The sequence below is a fragment of the Peromyscus californicus genome, unplaced genomic scaffold (assembly GCF_007827085.1).
Source record: "Peromyscus californicus insignis strain IS unplaced genomic scaffold, ASM782708v3 Scaffold_6__1_contigs__length_162567912, whole genome shotgun sequence".
NCBI classification, from domain to species: domain Eukaryota; kingdom Metazoa; phylum Chordata; class Mammalia; order Rodentia; family Cricetidae; genus Peromyscus; species Peromyscus californicus.
Window position 1 is genome coordinate 59,631,240 of NW_026294584.1, and position 27,670 is coordinate 59,658,909.

The following is a 27,670-nucleotide window of genomic DNA, read 5'->3' on the forward strand; positions in this document are numbered from 1 at the left end:
TCTGTGCAGCCAGGAGGCGGAACCTCCAGGGCTAGCCAATAGGGAGCCTGCTTGCAGCGGGTGGAGCCTGCGATCCAGCCGCGGGAGCCGTGGAGGAGCAGCTGAGACGCCGCGGCCTCGCGGCTCTGCAGACTCCGTCCCCAGGCTATTCGTCCCAGACGGCCATCCGAGCCTGGTGCGTGTGGGCCAGGAAGGGCCGTCTGTAGGGACGATCGCAGCGGCGACTCTGGGACGAGGCAGCATCGCGTGCAGCCATGACCGAGGCGGCTGCTGCTCCGGTAAGGGCGGCCCGCACCGACCATGTGGGGGATGCGAAAAGGTTCCTGAATTAGCCAGGAGGACATCTTACACCTCCTGAAATTGGGTAGAGCTCAGCTAGGGCCTCAGGGAGGAAGACTAGGACGCCTATGTCCACATGATAAAGTCCTTGTCTCTTGTCCAGGTTTTGAGCATTCATAATGTAAGCCAATTGAGCTTAACCAGGAAATGCCTGGGCCTGATGCACCGGCTGTGGACGTTTTTACTCCATATGACTCCTTTTCTGGGATCTCTCTGCCTTCCCCTCGAAATTATTAGCTATCTCAGATCTATTCCCGAGCTAAGGCCCCTCCAGCTAATCCTCTTGGTCCTGGGAACCGTAATCTTGTCCCTGCCTACGGGGGTTCCCTGGCCTTTCAGGCCTGAATTGGATTCCATTCAGGGTGGATGCATACATCCTCGCCTGCTATTTCCCAATAATCCACAGAATGACTTTGCTACTGCAGCTGATAGGCGTGTTTTAGGCTCAGGCATGACCTATCGCCTTCCAACTCGTGTGAATGAACTGCTAAGATACTGTCTCTGAAGGTAGAGGTCATCTGCTAGCAAGAGCTTTGCAGTGACTTCAGAGACAGTTCTGGTGCCAGATTTGTGGCGAGGGTCACAGAGAAACGAAGACATTTGACCCTTACCTGTGAAGACTGTTTGTCTCCTCCCAGCCATATTTTGTTGTATGGGTCAGTGGTCAGACCTCAGGATGGTGTCATGGTGCTGTGAATGAAGGGAGGAAAGGATCAGTGTCGGTGACAAGTAGTATCTAATTGTGGGGGGCACTTTTTATGGAAGATGTCTAAGGGAAAGTTTAGTGTCACAAAATTTGATTAATTGCAGTCTTTGGTTTATAATACATAAAACATTCTGGTCGGTGGTCTGTAACCTTCGTGTTTATTAGTAATAATACAATATAAGGTAATGTGGTACACCTTGAGTGCTTTTTTTATACCTGTAGTTTATTTCATCCTTCACTGCATAAGAGATAGGAAAGTCATGATGACCTTGTAATTGAGAAAACAGCCTTAGGAGAATAGTGTATCTTTGCCTCAAACTGCACAGAGTTTAGTTCTGGGAGAGGCCTGGTGCAGGATTTATCTGCCGCCCACAGAGGAGCTCCTTGCTCTTTGTCTTATTATTTGCAGTTATGCATGATAACATTGTCCACCTCCTTTAGACAGGGTGCTCTTCGGGATATTTCCTTTTGACAAGGATGCTGGCTTTCAGCTTTCTCTGACTCATGCTTATTGGCAGCTAAGATCTAGCCTTCCAGTGGAGAAGGAAGCTTCAGGGGCTGGTTAGTAAAGTGCCCCGTGTCCAACCTAACACAAGCTGGAGTCCACTGAGAGGAGGGAACCTCAACTGAGAAAATGCCTCCATAATGTCAGACTGTAGGCAAGCTTGTAGGGCATTTTCTTAACTAGTGTCTGGTGTGGTAAGGCCCAGTCCGTTGTGGGTGCGCCACATCTGGGCTGGTGGTCCTAAGTTCTATAAGGAAGCAGGCTGAGAAAACCATGAGGAACAAGCCACTAAACAGCACTCCCCGACAGCCTCTGCTTTAACTCCTGCCTCCAAGCTCCTGCCCTGACTTCCTTCAGTGATATACAGTGATGTGAAAGTGTAAGCCAAATAAACCATTTCCTCATCAAGTTGTTTTTTGTCATGGTGTTTCATCACAGCAATAGAAACCCTAACTAAGACACCTAGTGTCTCGGGCAGGTTGGGAGTTCACACAGCACTAGATGATTCATGTGGCCCTTAGAGATCACTGAGGTCAGAACAGCAGGGCCTCACTTTAGGGGAAGCTGCTGTAAGAGGAGGTAAGGGTGCTGGGCATGGTGGCGCACGCCTTTAATCCCAGCACTTGGGAGGCAGAGGCAGATCTCTGAGTTTGAGGCCAACCTGGTCTACTGAGTGAGTTCCAGGACAGCCAAGGATATACTGAGAACCCCTGTGGGTGGGAGGAGGGGGGGTGAGATTGCCATTGGGTATGCAGGTTTTGTGACCTTCCTGTTGGACTGTGTTCCCAGAGGAAGAAAAGGTGGTTAAGTAACTGATAGAACTAATAATATAAGAAAAGCAGTGTGGTTGGAGTTTTCTTTGGCCACCAACCAGCTCCCAAATAAAAACATGGAGACTTATTATGAAAGCTCGGCCTTAGCTTAGACTTGTCCCACTAGCTCTTTTAACTTAATTTAACCTGTTTCTATTCATCTGTGTTTTGATTTGAGGCTTTTTACCTTTTTTTCATTTTGTATGTCCTACTTTCCTGCTTCCTCCATGTCTGTCTGTCCGGCCCCTGGTGTCTCTGTGTCTCTCTCCTTCTCCCTGAGCCAAAATTCCTCCTCTCATTCCTTGCCTGGAAGTACCACCTATACCTCCTCCCTTGCTATTGGCCATAGACCAATTAGGTGCTTTAGGCAGGCAAGGTAAAACAGCAACCCATCTTTACATAGTTAAATATTCTGCAGCATAAACAAATACAACACATCTTTGCATAAACAAATATTCCTCAACAGAGCAAGAGTAAATCCAGTATACATTTGAATGCTCACTATTTTGCTTTCCATTGCAATGGGAATTATTCCTCCCATGAAGGCTCTGTGGGGTCCAGTGTCTTGTTTTTGACTGGGATCTAGCCCGTGAGGAATCTGAACCCATTCCAGAGGATCCTGATCTTACTATATTTGAGAACAGTTCTTGGCCTTCTGGAAGCTAACCCATCTCCTTGTCTCTGGTCACAGGACTGGCATGTGGGAACTGACCTCCAACAACAGGTCCAGATCCAGTCCGCAGAGATCTCCCTTTTAGCCATCCTGGCCGCTGTTCAGGCAGTGGAGAAGAAAACAGAATCCCAGGCTGTCCATCTTCAAAGCCTGGAAATACGAACAGGGTCAGCTGAGAAGAGGCTGGCTGACTTTGAGAAGACAGCCATGGAGCTCAGCAGCCAGCTGGAGGGCAAGTGGGCCGTGCTGGGGACCCTGCTGCAGGAGTATGGGCTGCTGCAGCGTCGGCTGGAGAACCTAGAAAGTCAGATGCAAAACCGGAACTCCTGGGTCCTGAGGCTGCCCCCTAGCAGCAAGGATGAAGCCCCCAAGGTATTCATAGAGTGTGAAGGGAGGCCTCCAATCTAGTTACAGTGGACCTTAAGGAGCTGTTAAAAATGTCAGAAAGAGAATGTGACATTGGAAAGGAGTCTGCTTAGGCAGTAGAGTGAATTGTTGGGAAGGATACGTTTGGGCAGCGACAGCTGTCTTATTGCAGAATGACCCCCCCCTTTTTTTTTTAATTGAAAAGAATTGTTTTCAATTGGTGGTATACACCTTTAATCCCAACACTTGGGAGGCAGGGGCAGGTGGATCTCTGAGTTTGAGGCCAGGACTACAGGGTGCCAGGACAGCCAGGGCTACATAGAGAAACCTTGTCTTGAAAATCCAAAAAAGAAAAAGAAAAAAGTTGTTGCTGGGTGGTGGTGCATGCCTTTAATTCCAGCACTTGGGAGGCAAAGGCAGGTGAATTTCTGTTAGAGGCCAGCCTGGTCTACAAAGTGAGTTCCAGGACAGGCTCCAAAAGCTACACAGAGAAACACTGTCTCGAAAAACCAAAAAAAAAGAAAAAAATGTTTTCATACAATATATTTTGATCATGTTTTCCCCTCCCCCAGTTCCTCCCAGATCCTTCTATCTCCCCACCCACCCAACTTTACATTCTTTTTGTCTCTCTTTAAAGAGTAACAACAACAACAAAAACAGCTGGGCGGTGGTGGCACACGCCTTTAATCCCAGCACTCGGGAGGCAGAGGCAGGCTGGTCTCTGTGAGTTCGAGGCCAGCCTGGACTACAGAGCGAGATCCAGGAAAGGCGCAAAGCTACACAGGGAAACCCTGTCTCAAAAGACAAAAAAAAAGGCCGGGCGGTGGTGGCACACGCCTTTAATCCCAGCACTCGGGAGGCAGAGGCAGGCGGATCTCTGTGAGTTCGAGGCCAGCCTGGTCTCCAAAGCGAGTTCCAGGAAAGGCGCAAAGCTACACAGAGAAACCCTGTCTCGAAAAAAACCAAAAAAACAAAACAAAACAAAAAAAGACAAAAAAAAAAAAAAGAAAAAGAAAAAACCCACAAAAATAAAAAAGCAGATACCAAAATATACAAGCAAAAGACTACTAATAAGACAAAAACATGTCCAAACAAAGCAAAATTAAAATTAAAATTTTAATTAAAATTAAAGTCTGTAAAAAATACCATTGAGTTTGTTTTATGTTGACCGACGCCTCTTGGACATGGGGCCTGCCGTGAAGTGTGGTTAATATACCCAGTGAGACTCCACTGGAAAACTGCTTTTTCCTTTGCCATCGGCTGTCAATGTCGGATAGCTCCTTAGTTAGGGTGGGACTTGCATCCGCCTTGAACCCGTGCAGGTCATGTGTACACGCCGGTCTCCCTGAGCTCCCACGTGCATCGGGGTCTGGAGGACACTTTTTCCAAGGAGTCGTCCATCACCTCTGGCTTCTTCCTCCTTTTCCGCATAGATCCCTGAGCCTTGAGGGGAGGGGGGATGAAGACATTCCATTTAGGACTGAGTGCTCCAAATTTCTCACTCTGCACATTGCCCAGTTGTGGGTCTCTGTTAATTCCCACCTCCTATTGGAAGAAGCTTCTCTGATGAGGGCTGAATGAGGCACCGATTTGAGCCTCAGCCTGGTTCGGCCACTGGGGGTCTTTGGTAGAAAGTGTTTGAGTGTGGGCAACTGACACAAAGGAATGGAGATGGGCTAGAAGGGAAGGCCCCAGAATGACTTTGAGAGTGAGGACTGGTTCAAGTCGAGGAAATCTACAGAAAGCATCTCCGTTCGGCTTCCAACAGAAGATGCAGGTGTGCACGGGAGGAGCTGGGGGGACACTTTCTATGGACATGTGGTGGGCAGAAGCTAGCATTTGGCCAGTGGTGCCCACAATTTCAGAGCTCTTTCTGGCTGTTCTCTGAAGGGCTGTGGGGATTTGTATTCCTCCAGGTTTCTGTGACTGCTGAAGAGGTAGCTGGGTGTTTCCCCGAGCAACAGGAAGGCAGTCCGGAAGATTGGCAGAAGGAGCTCTGCACGCACGGAGCCAAGGAGAGCCGTGAGGTGCTGGGCTCTCTGGGTAAGAGACATCCCCAAGGGCTTCCAGATGTGCTTTCATCCTTTTCCTCAGTGTGTTGAGACTCTTGGATCTGAGAGCCAGAGTAGACTGGGCCTCTGTCTTAGAAGCTGGTAGAAGGTATCCTTAATTCCCATCTTTAGAACTAAGTGTAGACATGCTTCTATTTTGTGTGTATGGGTGGTTTGGCCTGCATGTGTGTCTGTGTATCATATGCATGTCTGGTGTCTGCAGAGGCCAGAAGAGGGCATTGGATCCCCGGAACTGGAGTTATAGATGGTTGTAAGCTGCCATGTAATTGAACCTGGGTCCTTTGGAACCTCTGGAAGAGCATTCAGTGCTCTTAACCACTAAGCCATCTCTCCAGCCCCATGGGCATGATTTGTAAAGGTATCTAAGATTTAAGAATTGAGGGCTAGCAGTAAACAATAGGCCCTCCAGCCAAGAGTGCAGGAGTTTTATGTGAGACTTGATCTAGAATTTCATAGCCACATCCCCAGCTCTTGCATCATCCTGGAGCTTGCAAAAAGATGGAACCTTGTGAATGCTAAGGGAAGCCCCCTCCCACTGACTTATAGCTCCAGCCTTTTCCCCTGTATCTGGCAGGCTCTTACTATAACTTAGGCTGGCCTGGAAGTTACTGGGTAGCTCTGGCTAGCCTTGAACTTGTGCTTCCTACCTCAGCCTTTGGAGTATTGGGATTATGGGTGTGACCCACCCTGGCTTTTTGAAAGGTAAAGAAACCCTTAGTTCAAATGGAAGAAGCAATAGGAGAAGAAGGGAGCACTCCACTGAAAGGAAATAGATTCCCTGTTTGCTGAGAACACAAAGATTAGCCAAGGTACCATTCCATGTTGGGGTGTGTGTGTGTGTGTGTGTGTGTGTGTGTGTGTGTGTGTGTGTGTGTGTGTGTGTGTGTATGTACCTGTGGGGACACTGCACACATGTGATGTTAGATCCCCTAGGAAGAGTTAAGAGTCAGTGGTAGGAGCTGGGAACCAAACCCAGGTTCTCTGTAAGAACTCTCTCTCAAGCCCTGTTCCTTGTTTTTAGATTTTTACTATATTTGAGGAGAAAAGCCCTCATTTGAAGGGGTCTCTTTGGGTAGGTAAATTAAGGAAGAGCACACTGAGTGGTAGGCAAGTTGCACTGAGGTTAAAAGCGTTTTGGGGTCCCTGCAGGGGTAGGGATACCACAGAGAAGGTAGAGTGCCAGGATACAGAAATCAGCCAATAGTGCTTGGGAGATATAAAGGGCCAGGAGAGCTTACTTAGTGGGTGATGGCACTTGTTGGTTCACTGAGGACCCTGCTTCCCCTTCCTGTGGTACAATGAGGGGACCTGGGGCCCCATGGTAGGTGTGGTCAGAAAGCAGATGCAGAACAGGCTGGGCTTGGCTAGTATGTCCCTGGAGGTGCCCAGAACTTTCCTCTGGAGCTTTGGCATGCTCTGGAATGTGGTATCCTTAGGGGACTTAGGACTGCCTCACCTTGGAGAGTCTTTGCTGCCTTAGCAGTGACTTCACTGTCATTTGGTGTAAACTTGCTTTATTTTCTACAAGTTTCCAAAGGCAGCTCTTCCTGCCAAATTTCTGAGAATCTTCAATCAGTAAGCATAGGCCTACAGTTTCAACATGTTCAGGTGATTTGGATACCTCAGAGTTTGAGAAGCTGGTTATAGGGGTCCCCCGGGCAGGGGCTGATGAGCCTCTAGCCTTTTGATGATTATGCAAGTGCATTCTTACATGAATATGTTTTTGCTCAGCAATGCAGAGGTCAAGCATTTCTTTGTCTGCATACGGTCTTGCTATGTAGCCCTGGCTGGCCCAGAACTTACTATATAGGCCAGGCTGGCCTTAAACTTGTAGCTGCCATTCTACCACTGCCTTCTAAGACCTGGGATTACAGTTGTGCACCACCAGGCCCAATTTAAAAGGCTTCTCATGGGCTGGAGAGACGACTCTGAAGCTAAGACTGCATTCTGCCATCTAAGGGTTCTGAGTCTGACTCCAGGACCGATGTCAGACACCCGTGTCAGGTGTCTGTGAGCTGCTGGTAGCGCCAGCTCCAGGGATCTGATGCCGGCTGTCCTTGAGCACACCACACTCATGTGCACACATACATACATGCATCATAACCATATATTTTTAAAGCCTCTTTGTTGGCTACCTCCCCCATCCTAAGCCCCTCCCAGCATAGCTGCTATTCTTATTATTGGTGTTCGGACTCAGAGACCTCACAGTGTGCGTGTGTGAGTCAGAAGATAACTTGTGGGAATCACTTTTCTCCTGTCACATGGGTTCTAGGAATTCAACTCAGGTCATCAGACTTGGTAGCAAGTGCTTTACCCAGGTGACACATTACTGTTGACTTCTTTTCCCAAGGTTCGAAGTGCCACCAGTTAAAATTATGGAAGCAGCCTGTGTAGGGGAGGTGGCTACACGTGGCTGGGCAGCATTTATTTATCAGGAGGGAGCATGGATGACGTGCTGTGGTATGGATGTGGAGCTTAGAGATGGGCACAGAGTAGTGAGGTCCCTTGGACCTTGAAGGACACCTACCCTAGGGTACTGTGTTACATAGGCTGCCAGACAGAGACTGATAAAACCCATACCCAAATACTGCAGTAACAGCTTAGACAAGATGGTTTCCCTCTCCTGACAGGCTTGTTTGGCAGCTCAGATGTCCCAGACCCAAGTGTCTTTCAACCTGTCGCTCTGCCTTTCCTAGGGAGTAGCTTTGCCACTGCTATTCAAGGTAACCATTAGGAAGCAAGTAGAGCTGGTGGTGGTGGTGCACACCTTGATGCCAGCATTCAGGAGGCAGAAACAGGTAGAACTTTGTGAGTTCGAGGCCAGCCTGATCTACACAGTGAGACCTTGTCTCAAAAAAAGCTAGAGCTAGAGACATGGCTCAAAGGTTAAGAGCACTCACTGGCTGCTCTTCCAGAGGTCCTGAGTTCAATTCCTAGCACCCACATGGTGGCTCACAGCCATCTATAATGAGATCTGGTCCCCTCTTCTGTCATGCAGGCAGAACACTGTATATCTAATGAATCTTTTAAAAAAAAAAAAAAAAAGCTAGTAGGAGCCCGGTGCAGTGACACTTTTAGTCCCAACCTGGTCTACAAAGCAAGTTCTAGGACAGCCAGAGCCATGTAAGAGAAACCCTGTTTTGAAAAACAACAAAAAACAAGAAGGGAAAGGATTGCCTTTTCTCTTAGTACAATACATTTATTTCCAATTTAACAAGCAAAGTTAGTACTTATGCACGATAAATATTAATCCACTTAAATCTCTTGTAGGTTTGTGTCTTTTCATATATGTAGATGAAAAAACTAAGCCACAGAGAGGCTAGGTAAATTATCAGAGGTCATGTAGCTAGAAAAGTCTGAGCCTTATTACATCCTGTTGGTTATTTGCTTGAAGAAGTGTTCTAGAGGCATGGTCTGTATTCTGGAGGGATCTGAAGGCCCAGCCAAACTCCAGCTGTTCTTTCCTTCAGAAAGCGGGGTGGTAAAGATGAAAGGCTGCCGGCCCTTGGTCATAGGCTACCACTGGTCATTCAGAAGTCATGTACTCCTGCTCTCCTGTCTTATCAGAAATCCCAGTACTTATTTGTTCTGGCTTTGCTGGGCTCTGTGGTTCTGTTGGGAGCGCACTGTGGTCAGTGGTCCTGGACAGAGACTATCACAGGAAAGAGGCCATGACATCTGATGCCCTCGGGGCTTCCTCTCTTTTCCTTAGAAACAGGCCAGCTGGAATCTGTCCCAATTGTTCTTCCCTGGATCAAGCAAGAAGAAGAGGCATATGAGAAGAGCCTGCGGGAGACAAGCAGTGCATATCTGTGCTCAGGTGAGGCCAGGGGCAGGCTGTTTATCTGGGCCTCTGAACACCTCCGGGGGGCCTTCTGTATTCATGTCTGGAAGTGGCAGCGAGCAAGTATCCTGTGTTACCCTGTTGTCTCTGCTGTCTGCTGTGGACACTTGTCCCACAGTATGCTGGCTGGCTTAGGAACTATGCTGGCATTGTGCTAGGTGGGCACTGTAACACTGATGCAGAGGACACAGCCCCATCTCCACAGGACTTTTCAGTTAAGAGAAAGACAACCACAAATTAACAGTACAACTTAAGAGGAATAAACCATGTCTGAGCCAGAGAGCCCTTTGAGAATGATAAAAATTGTGGACAGTATCCTCAGAAGGCACGTACACTTAGACTGTATTTACATGTGAAGGCCTTCTGTAATCAGGGTGTGGTGGGTGGGCTATCTCATTCATGGTCTTGGTGGCACCCATCGGGCTGTCAGGAAGCTGGTCTTAGGAGGCTCTTGAAGCCACAGCTTAGCTGCAAGGGCGTTTGGATGACATGTAGATGACACAGACTAAGGCCTCTGGCAGAAAGCAAGTGGGAAATGGGTAGGTTAGGGCCAGAGTGACAGGCTCATGTGAGCCTCAGGCCTTCCATACCAAAGAACAGGAGGGATCAGGTGGCCTCGCTCCAGAGCCTGTGGCAGAGATGACTCATTGCTGTGTCTCCTCCCACCAGAAACCTGGCTAGCTAACAAGAAAAGGACCCTGGAAGGAGAGTCCGTGGTACCAGAGTCAGCCTGGGCAACCGATGGAAGAGCCAGCAAGGAGGACTTGGAGAGGGGAACCTGTGGGCATCTGCTCCCTATTTCCAGAGAGAGAGAGGTTGCCTCCCTCCCCCGAGGCTCTCAGAGTCAGCCTGTGCCAGCTCCTGAGGGCACTGAGAATGGCCAGAACTTCATTGTCAAAGAACCCGGCACTCAGCATGATCACCCACACCATGGAGCTCAGTCCTTTGCCAGTCTCCAGTGCCCCCAGAGTGCCACACAGCAGGTCCCTCTCACCAGGAACCGGCGTGCACCCACAGCCCAGCGTGCCTACACCTGCATCCAGTGTGGCAAGAGCTTCGTCCACCAGTCCACACTCACCACGCACTACCGCACGCACACCGGGGAGAAGCCTTACAAATGTGCCGAGTGTGAGAAGCGGTTTGGCCGCCTGTCCACGCTGCTGGAGCACCAGCGCACCCACACCGGAGAGCGGCCCTTCCCGTGTGCACAGTGTGGCCGTCGTTTTGGGCGCCTGTCCACACTGGTGGAACATCGGCGCACACACACGGGTGAGAAACCATTTCCGTGCACCCAGTGTGACAAGCGTTTCACGCGCTTGGCCAACTTGACAGTACACCAGAGTGTGCACTCCGGGGAGCATGCCTTCCAGTGCGCCCAGTGTGGCTCCTGCTTCACGCACAAGCCCAGTTTCCTGCGGCATCTGCGCGGCCACTCTCAGGAGAAGCGCCTCACCTGTGGCCAGTGTGGCAAGAGCTTCACCTGCCGCTCCTGGCTGGTGCGCCACCAGGGCAGTCATGCCCGCTCAGCCGCCTCTACTTACGTGACTTGTGAGAAGAGCTCACCAAGCCATGAGTCACCGGCAGGTCTCCTTAAAGGCGCAGCTAGGGGGAAGTTTTCCAGTGACCCTTCTGGCTCACCCAGATCCAAGGACACTAAGGCATATGGCAGAGGTCAGCAGCTCAGTGGCCAGGGTCAGGAAGGTCTGGTGGGGTCTCTGCATAGTTGTCTCTCTGTAAAGATGGAGAATGCAGGGTAGCACCCCGAGAGTTCCCTAATGAGGCCGCACAGGGCTTCTGGGTCCCCTTGAATCCAAGCTGCCTCCTACGGGGCGCTTCTTGGGTCAGATGTGTGGTGCCTGCCATCTGCTAGGCCTCCCGGGGAAGGTTGTCTCCCTCAGACTGCAGGTGCTAAGTGCCCTGAGATTCTTGCTGCAGGGAAGGCTCCAGCATCAGGTGAAGGGAAAAGTGAAACGTGAGTATCTGCCAGCAGCAGCAGAGTCCCCTGAGATCCTGGCAGCTCCATCACCATCTCAGCGGTTTAGGCAGCAATGAGCTTTTCACCATCAAAGAGGTTTGGCCAGTTAGGAATGCTGCAATTTTGAAAAGTTGAGTTGCTCCACTTCTGTCTGGGCAACTCAACTCAAACTAGTTTCCAAGATTAACCTAGGACAGGGCTGGGGATGTGACTCAACAGTGTCCATCTAGCATGCATGGATGGAGCCATGGTTAGATCCCCAGCATAAATTATGCTGGCCATGATGGCACATACCTGTGATCCTCAGAAGTTCAAGGTCTGTTTGGCTACAGTGTCCCTGTTTAAAGAAACAAAGTCTCCTTTAGGAGTTCTCAGATACCCTGTGTCTCACCAGTGGCCCATATTTGTAGAATAACCGCATGCGTGTTCCCAAGGACTCCCACTGGAGGGCCTGGGACTCAGTGTCATTGTCCCCACTTTGGAGGAATGTGGGAAAACAGACCTGGGCTGCTTGCTCTGCCCTCTGGGCTTTGTCTGCGTCTGGAGGTGATTTTTACCAAGATCTGAGATTTCCCATATTCACTTAAAACCTGTAAATAAAGATATTTATGAAGAACTATAAACTCCCCTTCTTGCCCTGATGACCCTGCCAAAATTGGTTATTGTTTTGCAGTAATATTTGGCTCTAGATTTGGGTAATAGTGGCGAGTTATTTTTAACTGTGTGTCCATGTTGAAGTTCTGAAAGAAAGAGTGATGGGAAGCACCATGGAGGCAGACTTGGGGTGGGGCAGGCTGATGTGTTCCTGGAGGGCACCGTGTCTGGGCCATAGAAAGCATGACTGCCTGCAACTCAAGCCCCCTTCAAGGGACACACACACACACATACACGGAGCATGTGCTCACATAGACATGTGCACATAGAGAAGCTTAAGAAAGCAAGCATTATCTGTGGAATGGGTGCTATGTTTCCGTTAGGGGGCACCACACAATTCATCTCTTCCCACCTCAATATTTATACATTAACTTTCATTAATCCTGAGGTCTGTTGATTGTAAAACACCTTTATTTTCTACTTCTCTAAGCAAAGAAAAGCTGTAGCCCTGTCCTTATGACTTACCAATGCAAGGTAAGTGCATCCCAACTGTAGCCATATTTTCAATTTGAGCAAAATGTCAGGCTCTCCTGGGTAGATGCTGACCAGCAAATGTCTCCCCATCCCCAGGTGCTGGTGGTAATTTGTATTCCTCCCCTGTTACTTTGTACCAGATGTAAGCCCTTTACATAACACACGCAGCCCACACACTCAGAGCATGGACCCCAGTGGCATTATTTCAAAACTCCCATAGTAGCCAAGCACGTGGTGCAGGCCTTTAGTCGCAGCACTGAGGCAGAGGCAGGTGGGTCTCTGTGTTCAAGGCCAGCCTGGTCTACAGAGTGAGTTCCAGAACAGCTAGAGCTGTTACAGAGAAACCCTGTCTCGAAAAGCAACAACAAACCCCTCCCATATCGTAGAAAGCACTCCTTAATGAACAAGTGCCCCCATAACCCCAAGTCCCAGCTGCCATGTCACAGTAGGACAAGGACCTGGAAACTAGCCTGTTCTGCAGTGCCACCATCAGGGTGAGGACGTCATTCATGGTCCTCACAAAGGGCCTGCATCCGGTTGCATAATCTCAAAGAATGAACAAGTGTCTTGGGATAATACTATATACTGGGAATGGAGCCTGGTAGAATTGTTTGCCTAGCATGCATGAAACTGTGATTCCCAGTACCATATAAACTGGCAACGATGGTGTACACCCATAATCCCAGCACTTGGCATGTGGAGGCAGAATGATCTTCATCCTTGGTGACAGGGAATTTAAGGCCAGCCTGGCTACCTGAAACCCTGTCTTCAAAGACAAAGTCCTGAAGCCAGCCTGGACTACAGTTAGACCATCTCAGAAAAGAGTCTTACTAACAGGAGCTGAATGTCTGAGAACTGGAAGCGTCTGGGGACAGGTGGTAGGAAAGGAAATCTAGTCCTGTGCAGAGGGTGCTGGAGTTTGCCTACTGCATGTCAAGATGCTGAGCTTTGGGGATCTATAAGAGAACAGGTCCTGTGTCCGAAGCTGTGGAGCTGGTGATGAGATGGAAAGCCTTTCCTCTTCTCCGTCTACCCAGAAAGGAGGAAGCCCTGTGCAGACGCTCTCACGACCGTGGCCAAAGGCCAACACAGTGGCCATGCTTCCCTCACCATGATGGACCAACCAAATGTTCTTACGCTACGACCCAAAATAAACCCTTCCGTTAGACTACTTCTTAGACACTCTGCCAGGATCACAAAAATAACTACTATATTCCCCTTCTGCTCTTCCATTACGTAGTATTCTGAGACCATGTCTTACATGCAGTAGCCCAGACTGGCCCGAAGCTCCTGTCTCAGCCTGTGAGTGGTAGGATTACAGTATGAGGAGCCATGCTTGACTTCACAGTCTACTCTGGCCCTTCCTATTTCCCTTACTCTGTTATGTTTCTCCATAGCTCTTTGTCTGACCTACAATCAATTGATTATCTTCCTCCATGACAAAAACCACAAGAGTGGGACTTTTTGTTCCCGAAAAAAACTGCTTGGCATGCCTTAGATGATTACCAAATATTTCAACGAGTGAATGGATACTTAAGTGTTGTAAAGGCACTGAGCGTGGTGGAGCACACCTTTAATCCCAGCACTCCAGAGGCTGAGGCAGGCAGATCTCTGAGTTTGAGGCCAGCCTGCTCTACCTAGTGAGTTCCAGGCCAGCCAGAGCTACACAATAAGACCTTGCCTCAAAAAACTATGAAAGCTACCAAAGCCAAGGTAGACACTTGAGGTGATTATAAACAGAAAAATTGTATTTCAAAAGAAAGCTATAGTATACCTTTTATTCAATTATAGCTCTTCATCATTCTCAAGTTATTTTAATTCAACTAGTTTCTTCTAATATTTGTTTACAAGTCTTACCCCCTGTTGTCATCTGGTTGGTTTAGTTGGTTAACTTCAGTCTTGAGTTCGTAACTGGAAACCATTCTACAAACCAGGATTGTCAATATGCTGTTACAGTGTCCCTGTGCTATTCCTTTTTAAGATGGGTACCTGCTACCTGCCAAATTTCTATAGAAACTGAATAATGTTGGCCCAGTGCTTTGAAATGATGTCAGCACCTATGGAGCAGTGAAACTGAACTTAATAATAAGCTTTAGGCAGCCATAGACCGAGGGCCACTTCTTCTAAACCGATTGCTCAGAAATGGCTAAGAGAATCATCATGGGCTAGAGACATGGCTCAGTGATTAAAAACTTCCAAATGGACCTGGGTGTGATCCCCAGCACCCATATGACTGCTCACACCTTGTCTGTGACTCCAGTCTCCAGTTCTAGGGGATCTGATGCTCTTTCTGGCTTCTGTAGGCACAAGGCACATTAGAGATGCACAAGTATCCATGCATATAAAAACACCCATACACATTAAAAAAATATTCTCTTAAAAAGGGTCTTGATGGGCCTGGAGAGATGGCTCAGCAGTTAAGAGCACTGGCTGCTCTTCCAGAGGTCCTGAGTTCAACCCCCAGCAACCACAGGGTGGCTCACAACCATCTGTAACAAGATCTGGCGCCCTCTGCAGAATAAAAAAAAAGGGGGGAGGGGTCTTGAGCCAGGTGGTGGTGACAGACGCACGCAGCACGCAGGCACGTGCGCACACACACACACACACACACACACACACACACACACACGCACGCACGCACGCACGCACGCACGCCTTTAGTCCCAGCACTCAGGAGGCATAGCCAGGTGGATCTCTGTGAGTTCAAGGCCAGCCTGGGCTACAGAGTGAGTTCCAGGAAAGGCACCAAAGCTACACAGAGAAACCCTGTCTCAGGAAAAACAAAAAGGTCTTGACGCTGATGGTGTACACCTTTAATCCCAGCACTCAGAAGGCATAGACACACGTGTCCCTGAGTTCAAAACCAGCCTGCTCTATACAGTGAGTTCCAGAACAGCCAGGACTACAGTGAGACCCTATCTACATTATGTGTAGACACAGAACTACACATAATGCCCTGTCAGATGCATTATGGGAAGAGCTAAAAACAAACAGAACAAAAAGACAAACACCAAAAAACCCACTTAACTATAAGTAACAGGATTAGTGATGCTTTTGGGAAAAGATCTTGATCAAAAAGGAAGAATATACCAGGCATGCTGGCATATACCTGTAATCCTAGAGGCAAGAAGATCAGGAGTTCAAGGCCAGCTTCAGCAATAAAGTAAGTTAAAGATCAGCCTGGCTATATGAGACCTTGTTTCAAAAACAGCAAGGAAATTTGACTGGGAAGTGATGATGTATATGTTTAATCTCCGCACTCAGGAGGCAGAAGCAGGGGCAGAGTTGAAGGCCGGTCTGGTCCACACATCAAATTCCACATACACACATACATACACACACACATACACACACACACACACACACACACACACACACACACACACACACACACACACTCTTCTAAACAATACACCTAACAACTGTAGAATTCCTCAGACCCCCACCTCTATCAGGCTATACCCCTCACTGACATTAGTATACGTTTCTCCATGCCTCACAACAATCAAGTGTGTTCTTAATGTATCTGGATAGGAAAAAAATAGGCCAGTCCAGCCTAAACTGGTTTTGCGTGTGTGATAGCTAAAGAAATTCATTTTATGCTAGGCATCTGTGGTCGTTTGAATGTAATTGGCCCCCATAATCTCATAGAGAGTGGGACTATTAAGGGAGTGTGGCTTTGTTGGAGGAAGTGTGTCACTGTGGGGGCGGGCTCTGAGGATTCCTATGCTCAGGATACTGCCCAATGTTTCAGTCAACTTCTTGTTGCCTTGGAGATGCAGGACTTTTAGCTACTTCTCTAGCACCATGTCTGTCTGCACAGCGCCATGATCCCTGCCGTGATGATAATGGACTGAACCTCTGAAACTGTAAGCAAGCTACTCCAATTAAACATTTATCTTAATAAGAGTTACTGTGTGAAAAAAAAAAGTTGCTGTGGTCATGGAGTCTCTTCACAGCAATAGAAACCCTAAGACAGCATCCATCTTGGTACCCTTTAGACATTTGTCTCTGACTCCAGTCCCTGAAAAGTAAGTTCCCAGTAACCCTGATTCAATGACCTCCACCCAAAAATGTACAGCCGTGACCATCTACTTGTTATATGACTGGTTTTTTGGCTTTTGTAACTTGCTTACCTAGATACCTGAAGATTGTTTTGCGTCACTTAACTTGGCAAAACAGACCAGTTTTTCTTGCTTACATTGATATTGAAGGTCTTCTTGTGGTTTTCCCCTTTAAAAACCCTTCCCTCATCCCTCTCTTAAAGCAATCTCAAATTTGACTCAGAGATTTTTTTTTGTCCTGCTAGCAGCTAATCAATAAATCTTTAATTATAATTGGATTGATTATATGTTTTTTTTTCCTCAGGGATCACAAACTCTGTAACAGGTGCTTGAGCAGTAAGGCAAACTGCATCCTTCAAGTGAACTGTCAGGGAGAATCCCCTATTTATCATCTTATGTATATGCATAATTGGCATGCCTATGATTAAAATCAGATGCATTATGGGAAGGAACATGCACAGTAGAAAAATGTTTATATGACCTCATCGATTGGTCAAAACCAAGAAACAGGTCAGGTGTGGTGGCACATGCCTTTACCAGGTGGATCTCCAAGTTCCAGCCCAGCCTGGTCTAAATACTGATCTCTAGGTCAGCCAGGGCTACACAGTGACTGACACCTTGTCTCAGAGGAAGAGAGTGCCTACCCCCACTATACTCCTTATAATCACACTTAACTCCTCCTGAAGCCCCAAATGGTCACTTAACAATATTTGGGGCCTTTGAGTAGGGACGCTGCCGATGGCTGAGAGAGAAAATGGCTTGTAAGGCAGAGTGAACTCTGTGTAGCTGCAGGAACGGGCCAGCACACTGTCTTCAGCTGTATTCACTGGTCCTGTGGACATTACTGAGTGTTTGCCGAGCACTGCGGATGCTGAGAAGGACTGCTCAGATGTCTATGGGGTTTGGATTGTCCCTCGTTATTTTAGCAATATTTGCTGGTCCTCAGTGGCATGTTAGTCTCTGCACTAAATGATGGAGCAACACAGGGAACCGAGGCATGGTGGTGGTCCTTATGGGAAGGTGTAGAGGGATGGAGGCAGATATCAATGCCCTACTCAGACCTGGTCCAGTAGGGCATTCTATAAATAACAATGGGCCACACTAGTATTAGAAACAGTATGTCCACAAATTTAACGTTCTGTGCCTAGTATTAAGTATGAATCCCTTTTTTTTTTTCTGTTCTCTTGGTGTTCAGGATCAAACCCTAGGTCTCACACATGCAACGCAGTTGACTACCACTAACCTAGACCACCAGTGCCAATCACCCTTTTTTTCAGGGCTGGAGAGATGTGTCAGTGGTTAAGAGCATTGGCTGCTCTTTCAGAGGACCCGAGTTCAGTTCCCAGCACCCACGTGGCAGCTCACAACTGTCTGTAACTAAAATTTTGGTGGATCTAACTCCCTCACACAGATGTACATGCAGGTCAAACACCAGTGTACATAAAAGAAAAAAAAAGTGTGGTTCCTTTCCATAAAAAATGTTTTGTTTTTGTTTTTTGTTTTTGGTTTGTTTTTCAGTGCTGAAGATCAAGCCTAGGGCCTTAGGTGTACTTGGCAAGCACTACCACCGAGCTGCACCCCTGGTTCCTAAATCCCTTTTTACCTGTATTTTATAATAACTCACAAGCAACTGGGTTTAGAGACCATATTAGTCCTATCATCTTTAAAACGTGTTTTAGCCGCCGTGAGAGCTCAATGAGCAAAGGCAAATGCTACTCTACAACAAAAGCCTGATGACTTGGATTCCTGGAATCCACATAAAGATGGATGGTGAAAACTGACTATAAAGTGTTGTTCTCTGACCTCAGCACATGTGCATGGCGTGCAAGGTCCCACTCACACTCGTACATATACTCATTTAAAATGAGTGTGTGGGTAAATGTGCCTGAATGTAGTGACCTGAGCAGGACATAAGGTGTCTTCTTTGAGCCCCTCTTCCTTGAGACTGTTATGGAATAATCTTTTTGTACACTGTGAAGATGTGTCTTTGCCAAGGTGCCTTCTGATTGGTTTAATGAAAGAGCTGACTGGCTGGTAGCTGGACAGGGAGTAGGCGGGACAGCCAGACAGAAGACACTGGGAGGAAGAAGGGTGGAGTCTGGGGAGTCGAGAGTAGACACAGAGGGAAACAAGATGAACATGCATTGTTAAAAGAAGGTACAGCCATGTGGCAGAGCATAGGTAAGAAATATGGGTTAATTCAAAATGTAAGAATTGGCTAGTAACCAGCCTGAGCTATCAATCAAGCATTTTTAATTAGTAATAAGTCTCTGGGTGGTTATTTGGGAGTGGCTGCCAAGACACAGAGAAACTCCACCTACGTGAGACAGAGTTGCTCATTAAACCAGTAACTTGCTGTTTCTGATAGGTTCTTGGATCCCTCCCCCCCCCCCCAGGTTGGTTTATAGGCACATGTGGCCATTCCTAGCTTTTTATGTTGTTTCTGGGGATCCAAAGTGATAGGATCATGAACTTAGGTCCTCATGCTTGTGTTCTTATCCACTGAACCATCTCTCCAATCCCAGTTTTAACAACGTGTGTGCATATGTGTGTGTGTGCGCGCGCGTGCGTGCGTGCGTGCGTGCGTGTGTATCTCTTTCCAGGATGATCTTGAACTCCTAGACACAAGTGACTCTGTCTCAGCATCCCATGTGGATGTCACTACAGGTACATGCTACTGCCACTATGACTAGCTCTATATTTTGTTGTCTGTTTTGAGACAGGGTCTGATGTAGTCCAGGCCGGCCCTGAACTTACTATGTAACTAAGGATGACCTTGAATTCTTGATCTCCTGCCTCCACCTGGCTAGTTCTGGGGTTACAGGCATGTGTCACCTACAGCTTTATGAATGCTAGGCAATTGCTCTACCAACTGAGGTATACTCAGTCATTTATATTTTATATTAAGAGAATGTACATGTTTATATAGGGACACAGATGGCCAATGGGGAAAGAACAGAGGTGAAAGGACAAAGTATTGCCATAGCACACAGAAGGCAATTCCTGGAGTATGTTGGAGCTTTGTTCTTTTCACACCTTCTTCCTTTTGAGATGGGTAATAAGTAACGGGAAAGGTGGCCCGGTGATTAAAAGCATGCTCTCCAGAGGACCTGGGTTTGATTCCCAGCATCCACATGGCAGCTCACAACCATTATGTAACTCCAATTCCAGAATATCTAATAACCTCTTCTAGCTTCTGCAGGCATCAGGCACACACATGCACACATACATACACATGCAGCCAGAATACCCATGCACATAATAATAATAATAATAATAATAGTTGTTTATTATTATTATTATTATTATTATTATTATTATTATTATTATTATTATTTTGAGACAGGCTTTTTTTTATATAGCCCTGGCTGTCCTGGAACTCACTCTGTAGACCATGCCTCATGCCTTTGCCTCTCATGTAAAAATAATAGACTTTAAAAATATGTATGTGGCACATCCCTTTAATCTCAGCACTTGGGATGCAGAGACAGGTAGATCTCTGTGAGTTTGAGGCCAGCCTGGTCTACAGAGTGAGTTCCAGGACAGTCAGGAATACACAGAGAAACCCTGTCTTGGAAGAAATCTCATGCTGGGGATGGTAGCATGGACTGGTGAGCCCAGCTGCTTGAGAGGCTAAGGTAAGGCCGCACTCCAGCTCACTTACACATTCCACCACCACAGAGTGCTGCGGCTTCCTTCCCTCTGTCCGCGGGTGTGCTGGCAGGAAGCGGCTCACACTCCCTGCCTTCGGATAGAAGGACTGGGTTTTGCACGGTGTGTGTGAGCACTCCTGCCTGCCTAGGTATCTCTTAGCATCACATGCTGTTGATGCCGTATGTGTTCCTCCAATCCGAGTTGAATTCTTTCCTTAGTGCCTCTTACTTAGCTTACCTATCTGGGGAGTCGGGCTCCAGTGAAAACTATTTTCTGGTCTAACAGGATGCCACCCCAGGGCCCTGCACATCTTGAGCAGGTCAGTGAAGCTGGAGACGCCGGTGGAGACACAGGACCACTTCACTGTTCTCTGCAGACCAAGGCTCTGCCCAGGGAACCCCCATCTTGGGACCAAGTGTCCTAAGGTTGCCAGAGCAAAATACCACAAACTAGGTGGTCTCAATAGTAAAAGTTTAATCTCACATTTCTCAAGAGCAGAAGTGTGAGATCCAGGAGGAGGCTCGGTTCCTTTTCTCCCTCCCTTTCCTCATTCCTGGGGATGGCTATCAATCCTTGGGATTTCTTGCCTTTCTCTAAGGGTCAATTCAATCTCAAATCTTCTCTAGGAAGAAGAGTTTAACCTTTTTTTTTTCCTTCGATTTTTCGAGACAAGGTTTCTCTGTGTAGTTTTTGGTGCCTGTCCTGGATCTCACTCTGTAGACCAGGCTGGCGAACTCAGAGATCTGTCTGGCTCTGCCTCCCGAGTGCTGTGATTAAAGGCGTGAGCCACCACCGTCCGGCTCTAATGGCGGTCTTTGTAAACAGTGACCATAACATGAAACTGAAAGTAAATGGGATTAGTGAGACTGCTTGCTACCAGAAGGGGGTATAGCTCAGTGGTAGAGCATTTGACTGCAGATCAAGAGGTCCCTGGTTCAAGTCCAGGTGCCCCCTTACCCCCTCCTATCACAGGTGTGGGTCACTCTTTTGCATATGCAGTCATATTTGTCTATTTGGGATGAAAAAAGTGTCGATAGTGGGGAAACGAGGGAAATTCTGAAGAGCTGAAGGAACAGAATCAATAAATAGGTGACCACCAGAGGGAGCGGTTATCAGGCTGAAACTGGAAAACCAAAAACCACTCATCTAGCCATGTTTACTTCAAAGACCTGGCTGGAGAGAATAGAAATTAGAGCAGCTACCCTGTGATGATGACCAGGGCTGGACTGGACCTGGCCCCTTGACAGTCTGCCTCCCCTGCAGAGGGTTTAATCCCATAACCCTTGCAAGCTCTCTTCTTTCCCCACATTGCTGTCAAAAACATCAATGATCTTGATGTTTCTCCTAGTTGATCTGCACACAAAGCTCAAGCGCAAAGACCCCTTGGCCTTGCGGGTTAGGAAGAGAGGACAGGAAATCCAAGTTAGATTTATGGTGGTGTTATTCCTAATAGCTGAAATACAGAAGCAACACGGGCTGCAAGGGATAAAAGGGCAAACGAAATGTAGTGTGCATATATATTTGACAGACTAATTCAAGTGTACCAAAGAAGGTACTGGGTATGGTGGTTTGAATGAGAATGGCCTCCATAGGCTCATATATTTGAATGCTTGGTTCCCAGTTGGTGAACTGTTTAGGAAGGATTAGGAGGTGTAGCCTTGTTGGAGGTGGTGTATTACTGGGGGCAGGCTTTGAGGTTTCAAAAGCCCACACCAGGCCTCGTCTCTCTCTCTGCCTCCAACTTTTGGATTATGTGTAAGCTCTTAGCATGCTTTTAATCCCATAAGTGGCAGAGGCAGGAGAATCTCTGAGTTCAGAGTTTGAGACTAGCATGGGCTACACATCGAGTTTCAGGACAGCCACAGCTATAAAGTGAGACCCTATCTCACACAGACACACACACACACAGACACACAGACAGACACAGACACAGACACAACGTAAGCTCTTAGCTACTGCTCCAGCATCTTGCCTGCCTGTCTTGCTGCCGTGTTCCTCACCCTGAAGGGTCAGGGACTTGCCCTCTGAAACTGTAAGCAACTCCTTGGTGGCCTCTGCATTAGCTCCTGCCTCCATAAACAAAAGTTCCTGTCTGAGTTCCTTCCCTAACTACTACTGATGATAAACTGTTGTGTGGAAGCGAGTGAAATAAGCCCTTTCCTCCTCCAGTTGCTTTTGACCACACTGGTTCATCATAGCACTAGGAACCCAACTAAGACACATGGTGCTGCACGCCTTTAATTCCAGTACTCAGGAGGCAGAGGTAGGTAGATGTCTGCTAGTTCAAGGCCAGCCTGATCTATATGGGGAGTTCCAGGCCAGCAAGGGATGTACAGAAGACCCTGTCTCAAAACAAAACCAAAACAAGTAACAATAAAAAGGACATTTGAAGCATGATCCTAATTAGTCTTAATAAAAACCCAGAGTCAGATATCTAGGGTGAAAGCTGAAAGATCAGAGAAGCAGAAAACAGCAGTCATTAGAGACTTCTTACCTCTATGAATACTTAGACTGAATGGGGGCCCCGAGATCCTGTCTCCACCTCCTGATTGTGCTGGGATTAAAGGCGTACACCATTGCCAGGCTCTGTTTCTCTTTTAGACTGATTTAATTTCATGTAGCCCAGGGTGGCCTTGAACTCCTGACCTTCCTGCTTTCTTCTCCCAAGTGCTGGGATTACAGGTTGTGCTACCACTGCCTGGCCTCTATGGTTACCTAGCGGCTAGCTTCGCCCTCTGATTTCCAGGCAAGATTTTTCAGAACACAAACAAAACATTACACAACAGACATTCAGATATATGCCACAGCAGGAGCATTATGCTAACTGAAAAAAATCTAGTCACGTAATGACTAATGCGGGTACTGGGAAGACTCCCCAGTTGGTACGATGCGCAAGCACTGGGACCTGAGTTCAAACCTCAGCACCCACCTTAAGAAAAAAAAATAAAGCAAAATAAAAGCTAGGCTTGGGCCAATGAGATGGCTCAGTGGGTAAAGGTGCTTGCTGCTAAGCCTGATGACCTGAGTTCAATCCCTGGATGGTAGAAGGAGAGAACTGACTCCCATTAAGTTGCCCTGCAGCTTCCACATGTCTGTTGTGGCTGGCACACACCCCCAAATAACTGAAGAATCGAAAGGTGTACAGTGCACACACAAACTGTACGGTTCTATTTATATGAAGAAAAGCCATTAAAATGATGAGAAAGTAGAACAGTGGCTTTGAGGGGCGGGGAAGGGGGAGAATGGCGAGTTACTGGTTAATAATGTCTCAGCTTTACAGGATGAGTTATGAAAAGAGATATATGATGATGACGGTACAGAACATTTGATTTTCAAAAGTTGTTTATTTTTACTTATGCGTGTGCTCCAGCTTACCTTGTAGATTTTTATTTTTAAAAATGTATTTTTCTTTTATGTGTATGAATGTTTATATGCATGTATGTACACCAAGTGGGTGCGTGGTGTCCACAGAGGCCAGAAAAGGGTTTAGGAGTCCCTGGAACTAGAGTTATTAGTGTTTGTGAGCCAACATGTATGTGGGAAACTGAACCTGGGTCCTTTGCAAGAGTTCAAAGGTTAAGGTGGAATTCTGCTCTCCAGAGAGGCTGAATAGAAAGTAGCTCACCTCCTCTCCTTGCTCCAAAAAGCCCTCGTGCCTCTCTTTGCCCCTCCTTAAAAACCCTTCTCCACCTGGCTCCTCCCTTCCACTTCCGGTCAGCTAGTTGCTGAGCAGGTGAATTTTATTTAACCAAACACATCTTTGCATCATTAAACAAACGTTCCAGAGCATAAACAAAAGTAACATATGTTAAAATAATATTCTACAACACTTTCCAAAACCACCATCAGCCAGGTGTGGTGGTGTGCACCCATAGTCCTGGCAGAGGCAGGTGGGTCTGTGTGAGCTGGCCAGTTTGGCCCACATATGGATTTCAAGGACAGCTAGGGCTACACAGAAAGACCCTGTCCCAAAACACAAACAACAACAACAAACCATCACTTCTTGCCACGAGCTTGGAAGGTCACGGCAGGTTCCACATGAAGTGATACTCTATTCTGGCTTGGAGTCCAAGCAGAAGACAAACCCCAAGGGAAGGGGCTGCTTTCTAAGCAAAAACTAGAGGACTCATTGCCATCTTTGCTGGGAGCTGGGATGGGGAATGCTGTCAACTTGATGGGCTCTAGAATCACCTAGGACATGAACCTCAGGAGTTCTGAGGGAGCTCCTGGATTAGGTTGATGGTAGGAAGCCCCCACTTAAATGTGGGTGGCAGCATGCCATGGGCTGGGATCCCAGACTGAATGAAAAGGAGAAAGCGGAGGCTGGGGAGAGGGTAAGACACACGCTGTGTGAGCGTGAGGACCAGGGTTCGGATCCACAGCAACCAGTAATTACCAAGCAGGCACAGCAGATGAAGACAGGATCATGGAGCAAGCTGGCCAGCCAGACTAGCCGAATCATCAAGCTCCAGGTTCTAGTGAGAGTCCTCGCCTCAGTACATAAGGTGAAGAGAAGTAGAGGAAGATGCCCGGCATCTACTCCAGGCCTCCACACATCCATGTGTATCTACACATATTTGAATATGAATACACACACTCACAATACCACACACATACATAGAACAACAACGAAAAAGCGCTGAGCCCCAGTGTTTCCTGCTCTCTCAGAGCTTCTGCCACCGCTTTCCACACTGTGGTAGACTGTCACTTCTTCAGCTGTCAGCTAATAAACTTTTCTCTCCTTGACTTGATTCTATCATGTATTTTGACAAAGCAATGAGAAAAGTACTAATACAAGGTCTCTTTCCTGTAACTCAGGTAGAGACCAAGATGAGCCCTCCCACATGTCTCCTTCAAATTCTACATACTCTTGAGGCACTTGGAATTTCAAGCTTTGTTTTAGCTTTTTGTGAGGTACAGTCTGGCAAAGCAGGCCCTTTGAACATCGGTTACCTCTTGGACAACCGAGGGTTCCCTTGGCTGGAAATGAGGAAAGGACTTACTTACCTTAGTGCTTCTGGATTCTTCAGGAGGTTGCCATAAGTTGCCAGCTGGCTGTCCCAGGAGGAGCCCCTCCAAGCCGGCTGTCCCAGGTGGGGTCCCTCCAAGCCAGTTGTCCCATGAGGGGCCCCTCCAAGCCAGCCCACTGCCATGGTTGTTGGAAAGGACTTAGTGCCTCACTGGTACTGGCAGGAGGTCTCCCTTCATGCTTCACATGCTTCACGGGGCTTTTCACAGAGCCGCTCTATGTGTCCTCATGACATGTGCCTGACTTGCCCCAGAGATCCAAGCGAGCAGAGTCAGTGTGTGCTGTGAGCAGGCTCAGAAGTGATACTTCTGTTACATCCTGTTCATTAGGATGGTGTGACCAAGTCAGCTCGCCTTCAAAGGGAGGTTAATTGAGCTTCACAGCCTTCAGGGAGAAGTATCAAAGATCTGTGAACACACTTTAAAACTACCACAGGGCCATCAAAGTCAAAGGAGTGTAAAGGTGGAGCCGCTGAACTGTGCAAAAGGGACTCTGAGCTTTCCCAGTCCTGCCGTGTTAGCTCCAGGGGCTAAAATGGCTCCAGAAGGATTCATTTCACTCAAAGGAGGCATCTGGGTTTGAACCAGGGACCCCTTAATAATTATTGGCCTATATTAGTTATATATAATTCCATAGCAATGGTTTTATTATGACATTTTCACACACGTATACAACATATTTCGATCACATTCACCCCTTCGCCAGCTCCTGCCCTTCCACTCACACTTATCATCTTCCTTTCTAGCTAGTGCCCTTTCTACTTGCATGTCTTTTTACAATTTTTTGTGTTGTAGAATATTTTAAGGTGTGTCACTTTTGTTTATGTTGCATTTGTTTAGCTTTGTGAAGCTGTGTTACTTGTCTAAAAGCCTGTCTAAAACATCTGGTGGTCTAATAAAGAACTGAACGACCAATAGCAAGGCAGGAGAAAGGATAGGCAAGGCTGGCAGGCAGAGAAAATACATAGAAGGAGAAAAAGAAAAACTAGCCAGAGGAGGAGGAGGACATCAGGGCCGGCCACCCAGCTACACAGCAAGTCATGGAGTTAAGAGTAAGATTTACAGAAGTAAGAAAACTGGAAAAGCCCAGGGGCAAAAGGTAGATGGGATAATTTAAGGAAAGTTGGCAAGCAACAAGCCAAGCTAAGGCTGATCATTTATAATTAAGAATAAGCCTCTGCGTGTGGTTCATTTGGGAGTTGGGTGGCAGTTTCCCCAAAAGAGCAAAAACATCCAACAACATTTGTTTTGTTTTTTTGAGACAGGGTTTCTCTGAGTAGCCCTGGGCTGTCCTGGAACTCTGTAGACCAGGCTAACCTCGAACTCAGAAATCAGCCTGCCTCTGCTTCCTGAGTGCTGGGATTGAAGGCGTGTGCCACCACAGCCAGCTACAGTTTCTTAAATTATTTACTTTCTTACCCTTATGTGCATAATATGTGTGCAGGTGTGCATGTCACAGCAGGTGTCTGAAAGAAAGAGGAAACACTGGGGATTCAGGTCTCAACTACTGTGGATTCTGAGGGTGGAACTCAGGTCCAGGCACTCAAGGCTTTTACCTGCTGAGCCCCCTCACTCCTCACCCGTTTTATGATGACTCAGTGCACTGCTTATGGAATCATGGGTGTGGGGATTTTCTGTCAGAGCTTGGCACTTTACCAGTGCCAATGCCAAACACTTCGGTTGCAGGACACAGAAAAATCAAGCTGGAGAACTGAATCGGCAGCTTCCTTCCTGCTGGCTAGCTCTCAAAGTTCAAGAGGGTGCTGGGGTGAATTGTCAGTAACAGTCTTGCTCAGCTGTATACCATAAAAACAGCAATCGTACCTGAAAGCAGCGTAAGGACAGTCAGAGGAAGCCACCCGTGTGGGAGGTGCCCCAAGCTGGTGCATGATGCTGGGTGCTGCTGGTCCCAAGTACTCCAGGAGGCAGGAGCAGCATTTGCTACCTGCTGAGGCAGGCAAACATGGGAAGAGTTTAGCAACCTGGGACTCTGCACACACCCCTCTCAGAATCTGTTTGCAACCCACAACCTCCATCCACATAGAACTGCAGTATGCCTGCTTTAGACAGGCCCAGCTATGAAGAAGCATAATCCCCTGCTCTATTTATTTACATTACTCTCCTTTGCAATGTAGTTTGCTTTCTACTGCTTTCATAAAGACCGTGACCAAAGGCAAGTTAGGGAGGAAAGGGCTTATTTCACCTTACAACTTCAAGTCCATCACGAAGGGAAATCAGAGCAGGGACTGAAGCAGAGGTATGGAGGAGTGCTGCTTACCGCTTACTTTCCTTAGCTTGCTTAGTTGTCCCTTTCCTCCCCTCTCCTCCTCCCTCCCCTCTCCTCCCCCCTCTCCCCCTCTCCCCCCCCCTCTCCTCCCTCCTCTCTCCTCCCCCCCTCTCCCCCCTCTCCTCCCCCTCTCCCCCCTCTCCTCTCTCTCTCTCTCTCTCTCTCTCTCTCTCTCTCTCTCTCTCTCTCTCTCTCTCCCTCCCTTTCTTTCCTTCTT

At 47.6% G+C, this 27,670-nt stretch overlaps 1 protein-coding gene, 1 long non-coding RNA gene and 1 other non-coding gene across 3 annotated transcripts; 2 read left to right on the plus strand and 1 right to left on the minus strand.

Annotated features, from left to right (window-relative positions):
• Positions 1 to 138: 138 nt before the first annotated feature.
• Positions 139 to 11,908, plus strand: LOC128098480 (zinc finger protein 282-like). The gene is made up of 5 exons (XM_052719682.1): positions 139 to 278; positions 3,054 to 3,407; positions 5,318 to 5,444; positions 9,186 to 9,293; positions 9,987 to 11,908. The coding sequence occupies exons 1-5, from the start codon at positions 255 to 257 to the stop codon at positions 11,072 to 11,074; spliced, it is 1,701 nt and encodes a 566-aa protein (XP_052575642.1). The 5' UTR covers positions 139 to 254; the 3' UTR covers positions 11,075 to 11,908.
• On the minus strand, positions 11,800 to 27,440 carry LOC128098483 (uncharacterized). The gene is made up of 3 exons (XR_008214270.1): positions 26,991 to 27,440; positions 25,146 to 25,551; positions 11,800 to 11,882 (listed from the first exon to the last, which is right to left on the minus strand). It is a non-coding gene; the product is annotated as an uncharacterized LOC128098483 (long non-coding RNA).
• On the plus strand, positions 21,021 to 21,092 carry Trnac-gca (transfer RNA cysteine (anticodon GCA)). The gene has a single exon. It is a non-coding gene; the product is annotated as a tRNA-Cys (tRNA).
• Positions 27,441 to 27,670: the final 230 nt, after the last annotated feature.

Excerpts from the sequence above, each read along its gene's own strand:
- LOC128098480 (XM_052719682.1), top strand. The coding sequence starts at position 255 with ATGACCGAGGCGGCTGCTGCTCCG. Across the intron at positions 5,445-9,185 it reads TGAGGTGCTGGGCTCTCTGG|AAACAGGCCAGCTGGAATCT; the intron begins GTAAGAGACATC and ends TCTTTTCCTTAG. Across the intron at positions 9,294-9,986 it reads CAGTGCATATCTGTGCTCAG|AAACCTGGCTAGCTAACAAG; the intron begins GTGAGGCCAGGG and ends TCCTCCCACCAG.